Source organism: Miniopterus schreibersii (assembly GCF_964146895.1).
Source record: "Miniopterus schreibersii genome assembly, chromosome: 1".
Classification (NCBI taxonomy): Eukaryota; Metazoa; Chordata; class Mammalia; order Chiroptera; family Miniopteridae; genus Miniopterus; species Miniopterus schreibersii.
In genome coordinates, this window is record NC_138101.1 from 136,163,731 (window position 1) to 136,176,540 (window position 12,810).

The window sequence follows — 12,810 nt, forward strand, 5'->3', positions numbered from 1 at the left end:
AACCACTGAGCCAAACCAGCTAAGGCCAGGCTATTGTTTTCATTTAAATAAACTTCACTGTTATCTAAGGAAATGTGTTGTGTGTATGTGTTCTGTTTACAAATAATCAGAAAGTCTTGGGATCTGACTCAGACTTTCTACTTCTTTCTCCCCCGAGATTTATTTAGGCTTAGTGACAGTCCTCCAAGCACTTTCCAAATTTTTGGACATCTGCTAAGTCCTAAGATGCTAAGTAGTGGGAGACCTGGTCTGGAGTATGTAAACAGGGAAAAAGGCAAGTGAGAAGATTTGGGTTGAAAAAAAGGGAACAATTCAGCTTTGCTGCCTCTACCCTTCCTGTAATAATAACCAACAAATTCCAGTTTGCAGAAAAATTGAATTAAATGGCAAAAAGCAGTAGCCTCAATTAGTATTCCTCAATGCACAGAAGTTATTCTGCTGTGAAAGAAGAGGATCCCACAGGGATATAATGTACAACATAGGGAATATAGTCAATAGTATCATAGTAACTTGATACAGTGACAGATGGTTACTAGATGTATTATGGTGGTCACTTCGTAAGGTATATAAATGTTGACTAACCATGTTGTACACCTGAAACTCATATAAGGTTGTATGTATGTCAACTATACTTTAATAAAAAATTTAAAAAACCAAGGAAACAAAAAACACACCCAGGATCCCGAGTAACCTACAGCTAGCTAGCTGTGGGATACAAAGAACAATTATACTTTCTGACCTGGAAATGAAGACACACTAACATCAGAAGAAATATGTTTATAGAAGTAAAGCCCAAAGAAGCCAGTGGTAGATTTGTACTATTTTTATTATATAAAAATATGAGAAAGTTCAAAAGTACAACATTGCCTATTTTCTTGCTTGAAGATATCTTCTCTGGTTTATTTAATATCAACATTACCACAGCTGCAAGAAATTAAATCGAACCTTTAGAAGGTATCGCATCCGGACCTGGTTGGAGTTATAGACAATAAATTCATTGTAGTTGAGGGTATAACCCTCTGGATTCAGAATTCCTGTATCATGTGCTGGTCCTAAGGGCACTGTACTCCCATTCCTGTGAAATGGAAGAAAGTATGTCAATATCTGCCTCTGGTTCAGAAGCTGGAATAGAGAAAGTAGAGTCCTATCGAGCCAAAAGGAGTTTTCTGGTCCTCCAAGCTCTGAGTACTTACAGAGTGACGAAGCTCGCAGGATCAGGAGCCATCTTGCCCAGCCCTTTGGTGCTGTGTTTGCCTTGAAGTAATCCTTCTGCTTCTGGGTTGGCCTCCAGTAGCTCATTACACTGACCTAGAGCTACCTGCAAAGCAAAAGATCTTTGAACGCCCATATCCTACTGAAAATTGGATGGCTCTAAAGCCAACAGAAAATCCCATCAGTGCGTCTTCCCCTACAGCAGAGGAGTCTAATGCAGTGGAAATTGTACTTTGCTCTCCTCTCAAGTTCTCTAGAGGTCAAACTTTTCTTTGGAAAAATAGGAATAATAAACTAGAGATCATAGATGTGTTCCTGCCTTACCTCTGATAGGAGCAGTAGTCCAGTATCTTTCAGGCGAGAGGCAAAGCAGTAATTGGCACTCTTGGAAGACATGTCAGCAAAGTAGATTCCTTTTCCAAACTGAAATATGTAAATAAACACCAAGGTCAGCTGCTTAACCTATTGTGTTAGAAGGGAGGCTCATACCACTGATCCTGTGTTTCTATAATCTTTAACACAACAGAGACCTTTTTCCATTTCCCTTCACAGTTATGTTCCAGAGAAGCTATAAGCATTGGTGAATCCCTGCTTTTTTGGGGGAAAGGATGGATATATTTAGGAATTTAAATAAAGAACATAGTAAAGTGAGCTGGGCCCTGACCAGTGTGGCTCAGATGGTTAGAGCGTTGTCCCGTACACCAAAAGGTGGCAGGTTCAGTTCTGGTCGGGACACATGCCCAGGTTGTGGGTTTGATCCCCGTTTGGGGCGTGTGCAGGAGGTAACAGATTGATGTTTCTCTCACATCGATGTTTCTCTCCCCCACTTCCTCTCTCTAAAAAAAAACAGTAAGCTGATTCAATGCTTGGAAACACCACCACGAATCATAATCTAGGAAAAAAAGGGCTGAGAAAATTATTGTACCTTTTCCCTTGTGCCTCCTTCCAGGGTTCAGTTTCTACTCACCATGTAACCTGTGATGGGAGCCTCAGGTGGGGCAATTTGAAGCCCATGGCGCAGGATTCCTACCCAGTTACTCAGCCTGGAACCATGCCATAGCAGCATCCTAAGGAAAAGCCATTATTATTGGAGTTTCTGTTGCTCTCCTGCAAACATAGGCTATTAGCATAAAGCCAACAGCTGTCTCTGCCATCCTTTACAAGTTCCATAACTGTACTTCAGGCAAGGGAATGTTTTCCCAAACCCAAAGTTAAACTGAGACCTGTTATGAAGGTCCTCTCTGAAGGCTTCCTTCTCGCCCTCTTTCTCTACTTCAAAAACATCCAGCAAGGTCATGGTATAGTCACTGTGTGTGGGAGCATGGGTAGACTGCAAGTATTGGGAAATTACCTGTAAAAAGAATGAAAGAAATGGCCAATGTGGTCTCTATGAGAGACCAGGCTAAGCTGAAGAAATTCAGGGCCTGTGGTATAAATTAACAGACCTTTCTGCTCCCAAATGGTCTCACAAGGCAGTCAGAAAGAGCTCTATCTTCCCAAATTTCTAGTAAATAGAAGTTCTGCCCTATATGAAAGTTTGCTCTTAAGCAGAAGTAGCCAGAGAACAGTGGGGTAGGGAAGGGTAGGTCTTAAAGGTATGAGAATAAATGATCATTTTTCTTACTTTGAACTCATAACTTTTATGGTCTAATGGGTGCAAGGCACAATGTAGTTTTCTATAGTGTTGGTCCAATGGATGTTCTGGGCTTTGCAGCTCGGTCTTTACCAGCTTAATGGCAATTTCAATGTCTCCCAAAGCCTGACAAGATGAGATATAGAATCAATATGGGAAGAACCTAGGACAAGAGATTTAATACTTCCCAATCCACACATCTCTCACCTCTAGTAGCTGTATTTTGTCTGACAGTTCTTTCTCTGTCCGGATTAATGGAGGAGTACGGAGCCTAAGGATAGAGATATAACCCATAATAAGTCTCTAATCTGTGGTGCATGATTAAAAATAACAGACTAAAGATAGGTCCTTTAGAAAACTGGGGTTTTCTGAGAGAGAGAGAGAGACAGAGACAGAGAGATCCATAAAAAGATTTTAACTTCCGAATATAGATATGACATATGTACTCTGAGTAGGATAAAACAAACTATATAGATTTTGACATTTGAGACTAGAGTTGAAATTCTTTCTTATGGGTTGCTTTTTAAAAAATAAGATATACTGCCATCAATAAGGAATAGTTTGGGTATAATCCTGTCTCCAAGGGGAAGTAGACCACTCAGGGTTATTTCTAGTTCATGGAGCTCTATAAAGCAACAAAAGGAATAAAATAAGCATAAGAGCACAGAATCAACAAAGATAAGTGAATTTACATACCTAATATTTAAGTTCACAGAAATGGTGTGTGGTAATAGCAGCCTTAAAGAACAGGAAATAGGGCGTGATATGCCTGAAGGTGTTTTACCTGTTGGTTAGAGAGCTAAACCCATTCTCTCTTGTGTTAGTCACTTCCAACTGGTTAGAGAATGTGGTTGTAATCAGTCCAGGAGACTGCATTTCACACTTGTAAAGCAATTAATTAGGCTATCTATAAATCATTTTGGCTCTGTATCTATTCAAGATGATTATTTCCTTAGAAATGAAAGATTGAGAAGATTATAATTGTTGGAGTGATGTAGGGGATATAGTTGGGTAGAAGACCAAAGTCAAGTAACAGCACAGGCCTTACCCAAAGTCATGTGGGATCCTGGTGTAGAATTCATTGCATGCTTCCACGAGAGCTCGTCCCTGTTGGCCAGCCCGAATACAGTCCTCAATCTTTTTAAGAGACTGGTAACCTGCCTTGATTTGTGCCACTGTCAGCTTCCCTGCAGACCCAGCAAGAGATCAGACTCCACAACCCAAATCCCATCCTGTAAAATGTATTTATATCCTGCCCAACACAGACTCTCACCTGTCAACTATCAAAATAGTCCCTCCCTTCATACAACCCCTCATCCCAAATCTTTTTCTTTATTAATATCAGCAAGCTTTCGATCATGATGGTGATGAAAGATCTCATTTAAAGAACTAGGAAATATGAAGACAGAATGTAGGATAGAATCTGAAGTCCTACCAAGTGGGGCTTTCTTAATATCATATTTCATTTCTATCATCATCTCTTCCATGGCCTGGACATTACAGATCAACTTTATCAGCTCCTGTACACGAAGATCTAGCTGTGACTCTGGTTTCAAGGGGGACTTAAGAGACTCCTCTTTTTTTGTTTCCTCTTCATTCTATAATCAAAAAATAAATAATAAAATCTAAAAGGATCTATTTTAAGCTTCCTGCAAGGACTGGCTCTACAATATCCCTGGCAGGTGAACATCAGCCTCCGCCTGAACACAGGCCCATGCCATCATTACCCTAGTTAGAGTACTCAATATGATTTCCACCTGCTAGTCCTACTCTGCCTCCCATAAACACTCAGAATAAGCCTAAAAGGCCCTCCTGATAAAATATTATTAAGCATGTAAAGACAGCTATTATGTCTTAAATCTGTCAGTTTGTTTAAATTGTTTGTACAAGTTTAATGTTATAGATCAAGAGAGGAGCAACAAATACTCAAACAGATAAAACTACATCTAGAGTTGTTTTCATTTCTAGTAATATGGGGGGCAAAAGTAGGTTTACAGTTGTGAGTACGCGAAACAGTTTATTCTTATATTATTGTTTATTAATTACTGTATTATTTTTCATATGACCAACGGTAAACCTACTTTTTCTCCACCCTGTATAACCAGAAGTGAAGACAACTTTAAATGTAGTTTTATCTGTTTGACTATTTGTTACTCCTTTCTTGATTCCTAACATTAAGCTTCTGGAAACAGGACCTAAGATTTTATAAGAACCTTAGTAAATAACAGAGACTCGGAAAAAACCACATTCATCTTCTTCTACAGCCCCTTGAAGATTACAAAGATGAATGAGGGTTACTCCTGAGGGACCTGTAATCTTTTCTTAGGTAGGAAACGGCAAGACTCCAGGTACTCTGGCCTGTTCTGGTCTAGGACCTGATCTAAGTCATTCTGTCAGACTTCACCCTGGTTAAGGGACAAGTCTTCCCCCTAACCGTACAGTCAGGGTTTACCTGAGTATTGGTGGTATAGTCCATTTGAAGCATATCATATTTTCCAGGCACCTTCTTAAACTTCTCACGATCCTCCCAATTGTTTTTTGTTTTGTCAAGGAATCTATAGAGTGCAAGGTGGTGAGAAAAATCTTACAAATAAGGGTCTACCAGTAGGGAGGGGCTTACAATTGTTTCTTTAGAACATCGCCAAACTTTATGTCCCACAACAGAGCTCTTTTACACATCAACTTTCCAAAAATCTGGATTCTAAATTAGGCCCCTTAATAAACAGTAAAGCTCTGGAGATAAATGACTTGGGCTTCCCAAAGGCCCCGGAACACCACTAAAGTCATTGGAAATGTAAGACAAAAGATCCCTATCCAATTTCTTTTTCCGAAAGAAACGTTTCTAGGGACTCCAGAAAGTTCTTCATCCATCCATAGTAAAAGTATTTTTAAACTCTAGTTCTATATTCTCATCCCACTTTTCCCGAATTTCCTAAATTGTTGGTCATGTGCTAAATATATTTGATCATCTGTTTTGAGTCAATTTCAAGATTCTGGGTGATGTAATCACTAACTAAGGATGTAGTCTGGTGTTCTAGTCACAGCATGTCATAGTGGGAAGACACTAACATTTAGGCCAAATCACATTTATAAAATTCTTAAAGAAGATACATCCAAGAAGAAGAAGGGTATTTTTTTATACTCATTTCTTAGCACTCACTTCTGATGAAAGATTTCCTTGGCCTTGTTGAGGTCCCCTGAACAAGCCACCAAGTTGTGCTGCCCCATTTTTCCAACTGCAAAGTAAATGCCACACATAAGATTGGTCCCCTAATCCAAAAAGAGTTATCTAATAATAACAAGCCAGCTCTCTAAGGTCTCTGCTTAGCATCTAACAAATGCACAAGAAGGGGAGAGAAAAAAAAGTGAAAGGGCTTAGGGAATCTATCTTATTAGTATTAATTGCCTGCTGACTGTCACAGTCCATGAATGAGCAGCACCAGCAGACCAGTCCCGGAGAGTTCTGATTCTCAACAGGCTGCTCATAGTTTTTCCAATGGGAACTTTCTAATGAAAATGCCTGCCACTGCCCAATTACAGAAAGCACAATTTGACTCCTAAGCCCCTCCCAGGTTACAGAGCCTCTGTTCCACCAATTTAAAACTAGAGGATCCTTGGCCACTCACTAAGTTGCTTCTGGCTTTCTGAATGATGACTCAGAAAATCCATAATAAGTCATTACCTCGGCCCCACCTCATCCAAACACTGAAGTTCCTCTGGGCATCATCTTCTAACAGCTGGATCAGATAGTACTTATTGTTGTTGAACTGGAGATTGGTCTATGATGAGTGAGACAAATATGAACATAAAAGAACAGAGGTTTGCAAATAGAAGCCGCATAAACCAATGACTCTTCCTTGGTCAGAGGTGCCAGTAATTGCCATAAGAAAAAGGAAAGCATGGGGCAAGGCAATCGGATTCCTGTAAAGTAAGGATTTAAAGAAGGATAAGGGTTTCTATATTAAACTTTGGATTCCTAGAAATTAAAACTGGAGGCTGGCTTGGCGTGTGTGGCTCCATGGCTGAGCATTGACCAGTGCACCAAGAGGTCACAGGTTCGATTCCTGGTCAGGCAGGGCATGTGCGGGTTGTGGGCTCTATCCCAGCGGGGGTCGTGCAGAAGGCAGCCAATCGATGCTGATGTCTCTCTCTCATCGATGTTTCTATCTCTCTCTCCCTTCTCCCTTCCACTCTCTCTAAAATCAATAAAAACGTATTTAAAAAACACACACTGGCACCTGGAAGCTTCCTAAAACTTTCTACCCAACCTCAAATATCCCATATTGATGGGCTCCTTCTGTTTTTCTTGTTTCAGCTCCCTCAATAGATACTTCCTAGGCCATATTCCAGCTCCCAATCCATTCCCAACAATTATTTTTCAAATGAAAACAATTTTGATGTCTCAAAAGTCTGTAACTATTATGCTTGTTTGTTTAGACAATTTACTGTTTAATAGTTCTAATTAAAGCTTTATTTTGTCAGCTGCAGCATTTTGACAATGAGCTGAGAGCAGGACAATGTTAGGAAGGGACAGAGAACAGGCAGAAACCACTGCCACATTGGTCCCATAACTAACCTGACATGACTTGGAGACATTCAGAGAGAATGTGACTAGTATCTTAAAAGAGGTATAGGGTAAGTAACTTACTCAGAGTTAAGAGAGGGAGTAGTCCATGACAAGGAATAGCAGCTTGTGCTATAAGGTTGAGTCCTGGTTATCCAGGCTCCTTTCTTTGTTAAGTATTCTGCCCCTTCCTACCTGTTCACATTATAAGGTCATAGAATATTAGAACAAAAAGGGGCCTTAAGATCTTTTCTATCTGCTCATGATATTTTATGTGAAAGAAGCAGTAACAAAGGAATACTACTAGGTAGGTGTTAAAATTATATATGATGGATCAATAAGTTCAAATATGAAGATATATAATTAGGATATATGTTTTAACCAGGCAAGTATATTATCTATTCAAAACAACAAAAATAAAGAGGAAAAGATTAATTAATAAGAAAAAATTCATAACTGTAACATAAAAATTTAAATTTTAATAATGGCAAAAAGTATATCATAAAGAAAATCAAAAGGCAAATGACAAATTTGGAAAACATATAAGCAATTTATATTATAGACCAGCGATTTTCAACTGGTGTGCGACAAGAATTTTTAAAACATGCAATACCTGACTATTTAGTCAGGAGCACTGACCTGTTTTCCCTTAGATTGCCAAGTAAAAAAATGACAACAGCCAACACAACAATAGCCATCCAGTGTGAATGAATCAAAATTATACCTATTTTTTATTCAGATTGGCAAAAAAATATATTTTTTGATGTACCACAGAATTTTAGTAATTAGTTTATGCGTGCCATGAGACAAAAAAGGTTGAAAATTGATGTTATAGATCCAAGAGTATTCTCCATATTATAAAAAGTTTCTTAAAGCCAGTAAGAAAAAGACTACTAACAATCTGTCAAAAAATGTGCAAAATGACATGAAAAGAGAGTTCATAGGTTAAATAAAAGACAAGAAATCTGCAAAAAGATCTGCTCCTTATTGAGGACTCCACTATTAGGTAAACTCTGCTAGGGAGAATGTGGCTAATATAAGGGACTCCAGAATTAAAGATCTGGGCATTGGGACACACTTGATAATCAATAATTATCAAGAAGAAATTCCCATAAATAAAATGGCTTCTCCCCTTACCTGATTTAGCATGACATCATACACATCATCCCCTTCACAGTAGATATGGGCCTAGAGAGAAAAGAAAAAACTGACATTTGTATGAGATCCTAAGTGTGGCTCTAAATGTTCTTATGCCTCAACATGTCATTCTCCAGCACTACCAACATCCATCTTCTAGGGAAAGAAATGCAAAAGTATGTTCTTTCACATATAAGCTGTCACTCCTATAATAAAAACATGTTGCCTTTTTGTAACCACAGAAATACAAATGATTCTAACTCAGTTAAAGAAAACCTGCTCTTTCGTATTCTTCAAAGCCTTTTCCTATTCTCAGTAACTCATGCCATACCAGGGCATAGTTTCTCATTTCTTCCTTGATAATGATATAATTTTCTAACTGAAAAAAGAGAATGAGGTGTGGAAAGCTGATGACAATCCCAGAAGCTAACCATGTTAAAAACACCCTATTAATCCCTAACCCCACCATTCCCATCTCTTAGCCTTGCAGAACATTAATTACTAGTAATATTTTGGTGAGGATTCGTGAAATAAATACTAGCAATGTTCCAGATGAGAATCCCAATGACAACAGAACACTGCTCTCTGAGAAATCAATGGGTCGAGGAGTCTCTCACCTTCCCCACCTTTAGGGTGCACTCTGGATCCACAGGAGCTTTGCCCTTTAACAACAAGGTCTTCACAGACTCTGAGGAAAGACAGACATGTACCACGTCTACTTGTATGGGAATCAAACAGGTTAGAAAGAAACGTGTCATAATTAACTTTGCCCTTCCCAAGCAATCCTGATGCGCCCAGGCCTTAATCTGTCTCAAATCATGAAACTGAAGGTTCCAAGAAAATGGTACGCCGAAAAGACAGAAAGTTATTATGTCTTGAAGAATGAGTTGAAAGAACAAGATATCCTCCGCCCTTACCCCTCCGAGACCTTCTTCCTGGCCCATGTCCTCCCTGGCCTACCACACTAGGCTGACCTTGTTTGTCTTCTGTTCTGTCCTTATCAGCTTTTCCTTCGGCCACAGGCTCGGTTTTCACCTCCTGCCTCTGGCATCTTCGAGTTTTCTTGGCAGGAGGAGGGTCTTCTGTAACTGTAGTGTTGGTTTCATTTGATGCTTTAGAAGCTACGGGCAAGAATGGGCAGACAAAGAAGCAAAACAAAGAATGAGTATACAGTGAACGTAATCCTACTTTAAAAAACAGCCTCTTTTTAAAGAAATGGCTTAGGATGGTTTTGTAAGTTTACAAAGAAATAACTGTTGATAACAGTCTGAGTAATTGCTTCCTAAATTGCTATTGTAGGCAAATAAAAAAATAAAATAAAGTAAAAGGCTCTTTGCGAAAGACACAGTTACAGCTGCAGCAGAGCTCCATCCCACCTGCTCCTGTTCCTGACTCACCGCTGTTGGATCTAAGCCACAGCCCTGGCTTTTAAAGATTCCAGAAAGACACCCGTGGCACCAGAGGTGGCGATTCACCACATTAGAATTACCCTAACCAGCCCCAGTGTCTTTGGAGGTGTGTGTTGACTTGATCAGAAGTGAAAAGGAAAAGAATCTCAAAGTGAAAGGACCAGTTCAGATGCCTATTAAGACTCTGAGAATCACAAGAAAAACTCCCTTGGGAGGGTTCTAAGACTTGGGATCGGTTTCAGATGAGGACCCACAAGGAACTCACTGACTTGCACAGCCCTTCTGAGATTGTTAAACAGATTACTTCCGTCAGTCGAGGTTGAAGTCACCATAGCAGATGCTTAAATCAACCTTTTAAATAAATTGACTATCAGTAATTTTAAAAATAATAATAATAAAGTAAAAGGGAGCCATGGGGCTCTTGTGAGCTCATAGCCTGCTTATCTGTCCTGTTTACTTGTGTCCCCAAACCCCCCAAACACCTATCATTAAACCACCTATGGTAGTATGAGATAATGGTTAGCACCGTGCTCTGGAGTCTGTAGGTCTTGCAGCCCAGCTCTGTCTCTTTCAGCTGTGGAACCTAGCAGAAGTTATTTCTTTTCTCTGTTTTCTAATTAAATTTATTGGGGTGACACGGGTAATAGACACATATAGGTTTCAGGTGTGGGTTTCTATGTTACAAGATCTGTATATTGCACTGTGTGCCCACCGCCCAAAGTCAAATCGTTAGCAGCAGTTATTTCATCTCTGTACCTCAGTTGCCCCAACTGTAAAATCCACAGGATGACAACAGTGAATCTGCAGAACGGGCCTGTGCATTTAAGAACATGTAACACAGAGTAGAGAGCTCATCAACTCTGAGACTTGCATTTTACGACCTCTGAACCCGGATGCATTTTACAGTGGATGACACATAAACAATGAATCATGTTTTAACTGGAAGCGTTCTTCCTTTCTTGGTGGTACATACAATAATGAATGGTGCACCTTACAGTTAATGTTTTAACTGGATGACATTAGATATATACAATAGCGCTGGCACTATGTTGGCTGCCATAGGTCCACAATTCTGTCATCCAACAAGCTCTGAAAACCGAAATCTTGGAAGTCTGTTAGCAAAACTAGTTTGGCAGCCAAGCGCGGGTCACGGAAGGGGCGGGGCTAGAGTAGAAGGCGCCCTTCTCCGTACGACTCCCCGCCCCCCAGCCTTCCGCCCCCCAACAATGCTCTCCGAACCTCGCGCCTGGCTCCTGCTCGTCCCCCGCCGCCGAGCCGCCATGGAGCCCGAATGTTGACATCATCACTCTCTCCCTGGATTCGCCCGCCCCGAGCCAAAAGGCGGGAACACGCAGCGCGCGCACGCGTCCGGGCCAAAAGAAGCCCGCGAAGGACCGGGGAAGCGCGCCTAACTATATTTGCATGTCGCTATGTGTTGTGGGAAGTCACCCTAAGCGTGAAAGGCCTTTAGGTACGGGATCCTTATATATTGGCCACCATGCCGTTTCTCCCCCAGGGCGGAGGGAAGCTCATCGGTGGGGCTACATGCTGAGTGCGCGTCGTCACTCTACCCCATGTCCCTTGGGAAGGTCTGAGACTAGGGCCAAGAGCGGCCCTAACAGGGCCCTCCCTGATGCGCGGGGAGGTGAGTTCCCAGAGAGCGGGCCTCCGCGCGAGGGCAGACTGGGCAGGAGATGCCGCGGCCCCGCCCCGGCGGGCCTGGCGGATGCCTCCTCAAGCGGAGCTTGGAACAGACTCACGGCCGGCCGAGTGAGTTCAATGGCTGAGGTGAGGCACCCCGCGGGGCCTCATAACCCAATTCAGACTACTCTCCCCCCGTCCTCTTTTTGCGGCGAAGGAAGCTGGGAAAAATTGCTGCCTTTTTCGCTAAGAAGAGCCAGAAAAACGCAAGAGAAGGGATGCAGGGGTGCAAGAAGGATGAATGCCTATCAACTCGGGAGCCCTTGAAGACAGAGAAACCTGGTCATCCGGGCTTTAGAATGGTGCTTGGTGAGGTCAGCGCGAGTTCTTAAAGGTTCGGGGGCCACCGCCCCGTGGACGGTTGGGGCAGCGCCCGTGAAAGGCAGATCTCTGATTCCCCATTCTAGACCCTCTGAATCAAAAACAGTATATTTTTAAGTCAGGACACAGAACAAGTCTATACAAGTTCAAGAACACTGAAATCATATCAGTCATCCTCTCGGACATTTACACCAGGGAACACTGTGCAGCTGGAAAAACGAGCGAGCCCTAGCCCTTTGCGACAGCACGGTGGGAACAGGAGAGTATTATGCTATGGAAAATAAGCCAGTTAGAGAAAGACAAGTGCCACATGATCTCACGCATATGTGGAATCTAATGAACAAAATAAACCGATGAACAAAATAGATCCAGAGACATAGAAGCATGGAACAGACTGAGGGATCTCAGAGGGAAGGCAGGGGTGGGTGGGGAGAGAATAACTTAAAAACTTATATGCATAACCCATGGACACAGACAATAGTGTGGTGAAGGCCTGGCGGGAGGGGCCCAGGGGGGAGGGGATCGATGGGGGGAGGGGACATTTGTAATACTTTCAACAATAAAGATTAAAAAACAACACACAAAAAAACAGTATATTTTTAACAAGAACACCAGATAACGCTGATATTAGTGATTTTCATTATATACATAGATGTAGATGTGTATGTTCATTGCTTCAAAAAACATTTACTGGACACCTTGCTGGGTACTGGGGATAAATAGTGTAGCCAAAATAGAGACAGTTCACGTCTTCATTCAGCTTATAGTGGAGTTGGGGATAGATATTAATCAAGTAATCACACAAACAGAAGTGAAGCTGCTATTAGGAGAAG

At 41.4% G+C, this 12,810-nt stretch overlaps 1 protein-coding gene and 1 pseudogene across 2 annotated transcripts; one reads left to right on the top strand and one right to left on the bottom strand.

Moving 5' to 3' along the window:
* Window positions 1-763: 763 nt before the first annotated feature.
* Window positions 764-11,394, bottom strand: PARP2 (poly(ADP-ribose) polymerase 2). Its single transcript, XM_081133184.1, has 16 exons — window positions 11,195-11,394; window positions 9,521-9,667; window positions 9,164-9,234; window positions 8,547-8,597; window positions 6,528-6,624; window positions 6,006-6,081; window positions 5,298-5,400; window positions 4,281-4,443; window positions 3,894-4,032; window positions 3,053-3,116; window positions 2,837-2,971; window positions 2,436-2,563; window positions 2,180-2,279; window positions 1,537-1,635; window positions 1,194-1,318; window positions 764-1,075 (listed from the first exon to the last, which is right to left on the bottom strand). Exons 1-16 carry the CDS (start codon window positions 11,235-11,237, stop codon window positions 916-918), a joined length of 1,701 nt encoding a protein of 566 aa, XP_080989310.1. The 5' UTR covers window positions 11,238-11,394; the 3' UTR covers window positions 764-915.
* Window positions 9,708-10,300, top strand: LOC308564397 (small ribosomal subunit protein uS10 pseudogene; annotated as a pseudogene). Its single transcript has 2 exons — window positions 9,708-9,711; window positions 9,960-10,300. The product of its transcript is annotated as a small ribosomal subunit protein uS10 pseudogene (transcript).
* Window positions 11,395-12,810: the final 1,416 nt, after the last annotated feature.

Excerpts from the sequence above, each read along its gene's own strand:
- PARP2 (XM_081133184.1), bottom strand. The coding sequence starts at position 11,237 with ATGGCGGCTCGGCGGCGGGGGACGAGCAGGAGCCAGGCGCGAG. Across the intron at positions 6,625-8,546 it reads ATGATGTCATGCTAAATCAG|ACCAATCTCCAGTTCAACAA; the intron begins GTAAGGGGAGAA and ends CACTCATCATAG. Across the intron at positions 2,564-2,836 it reads ATAAAAGTTATGAGTTCAAA|GTAATTTCCCAATACTTGCA; the intron begins GTAAGAAAAATG and ends TTCTTTTTACAG.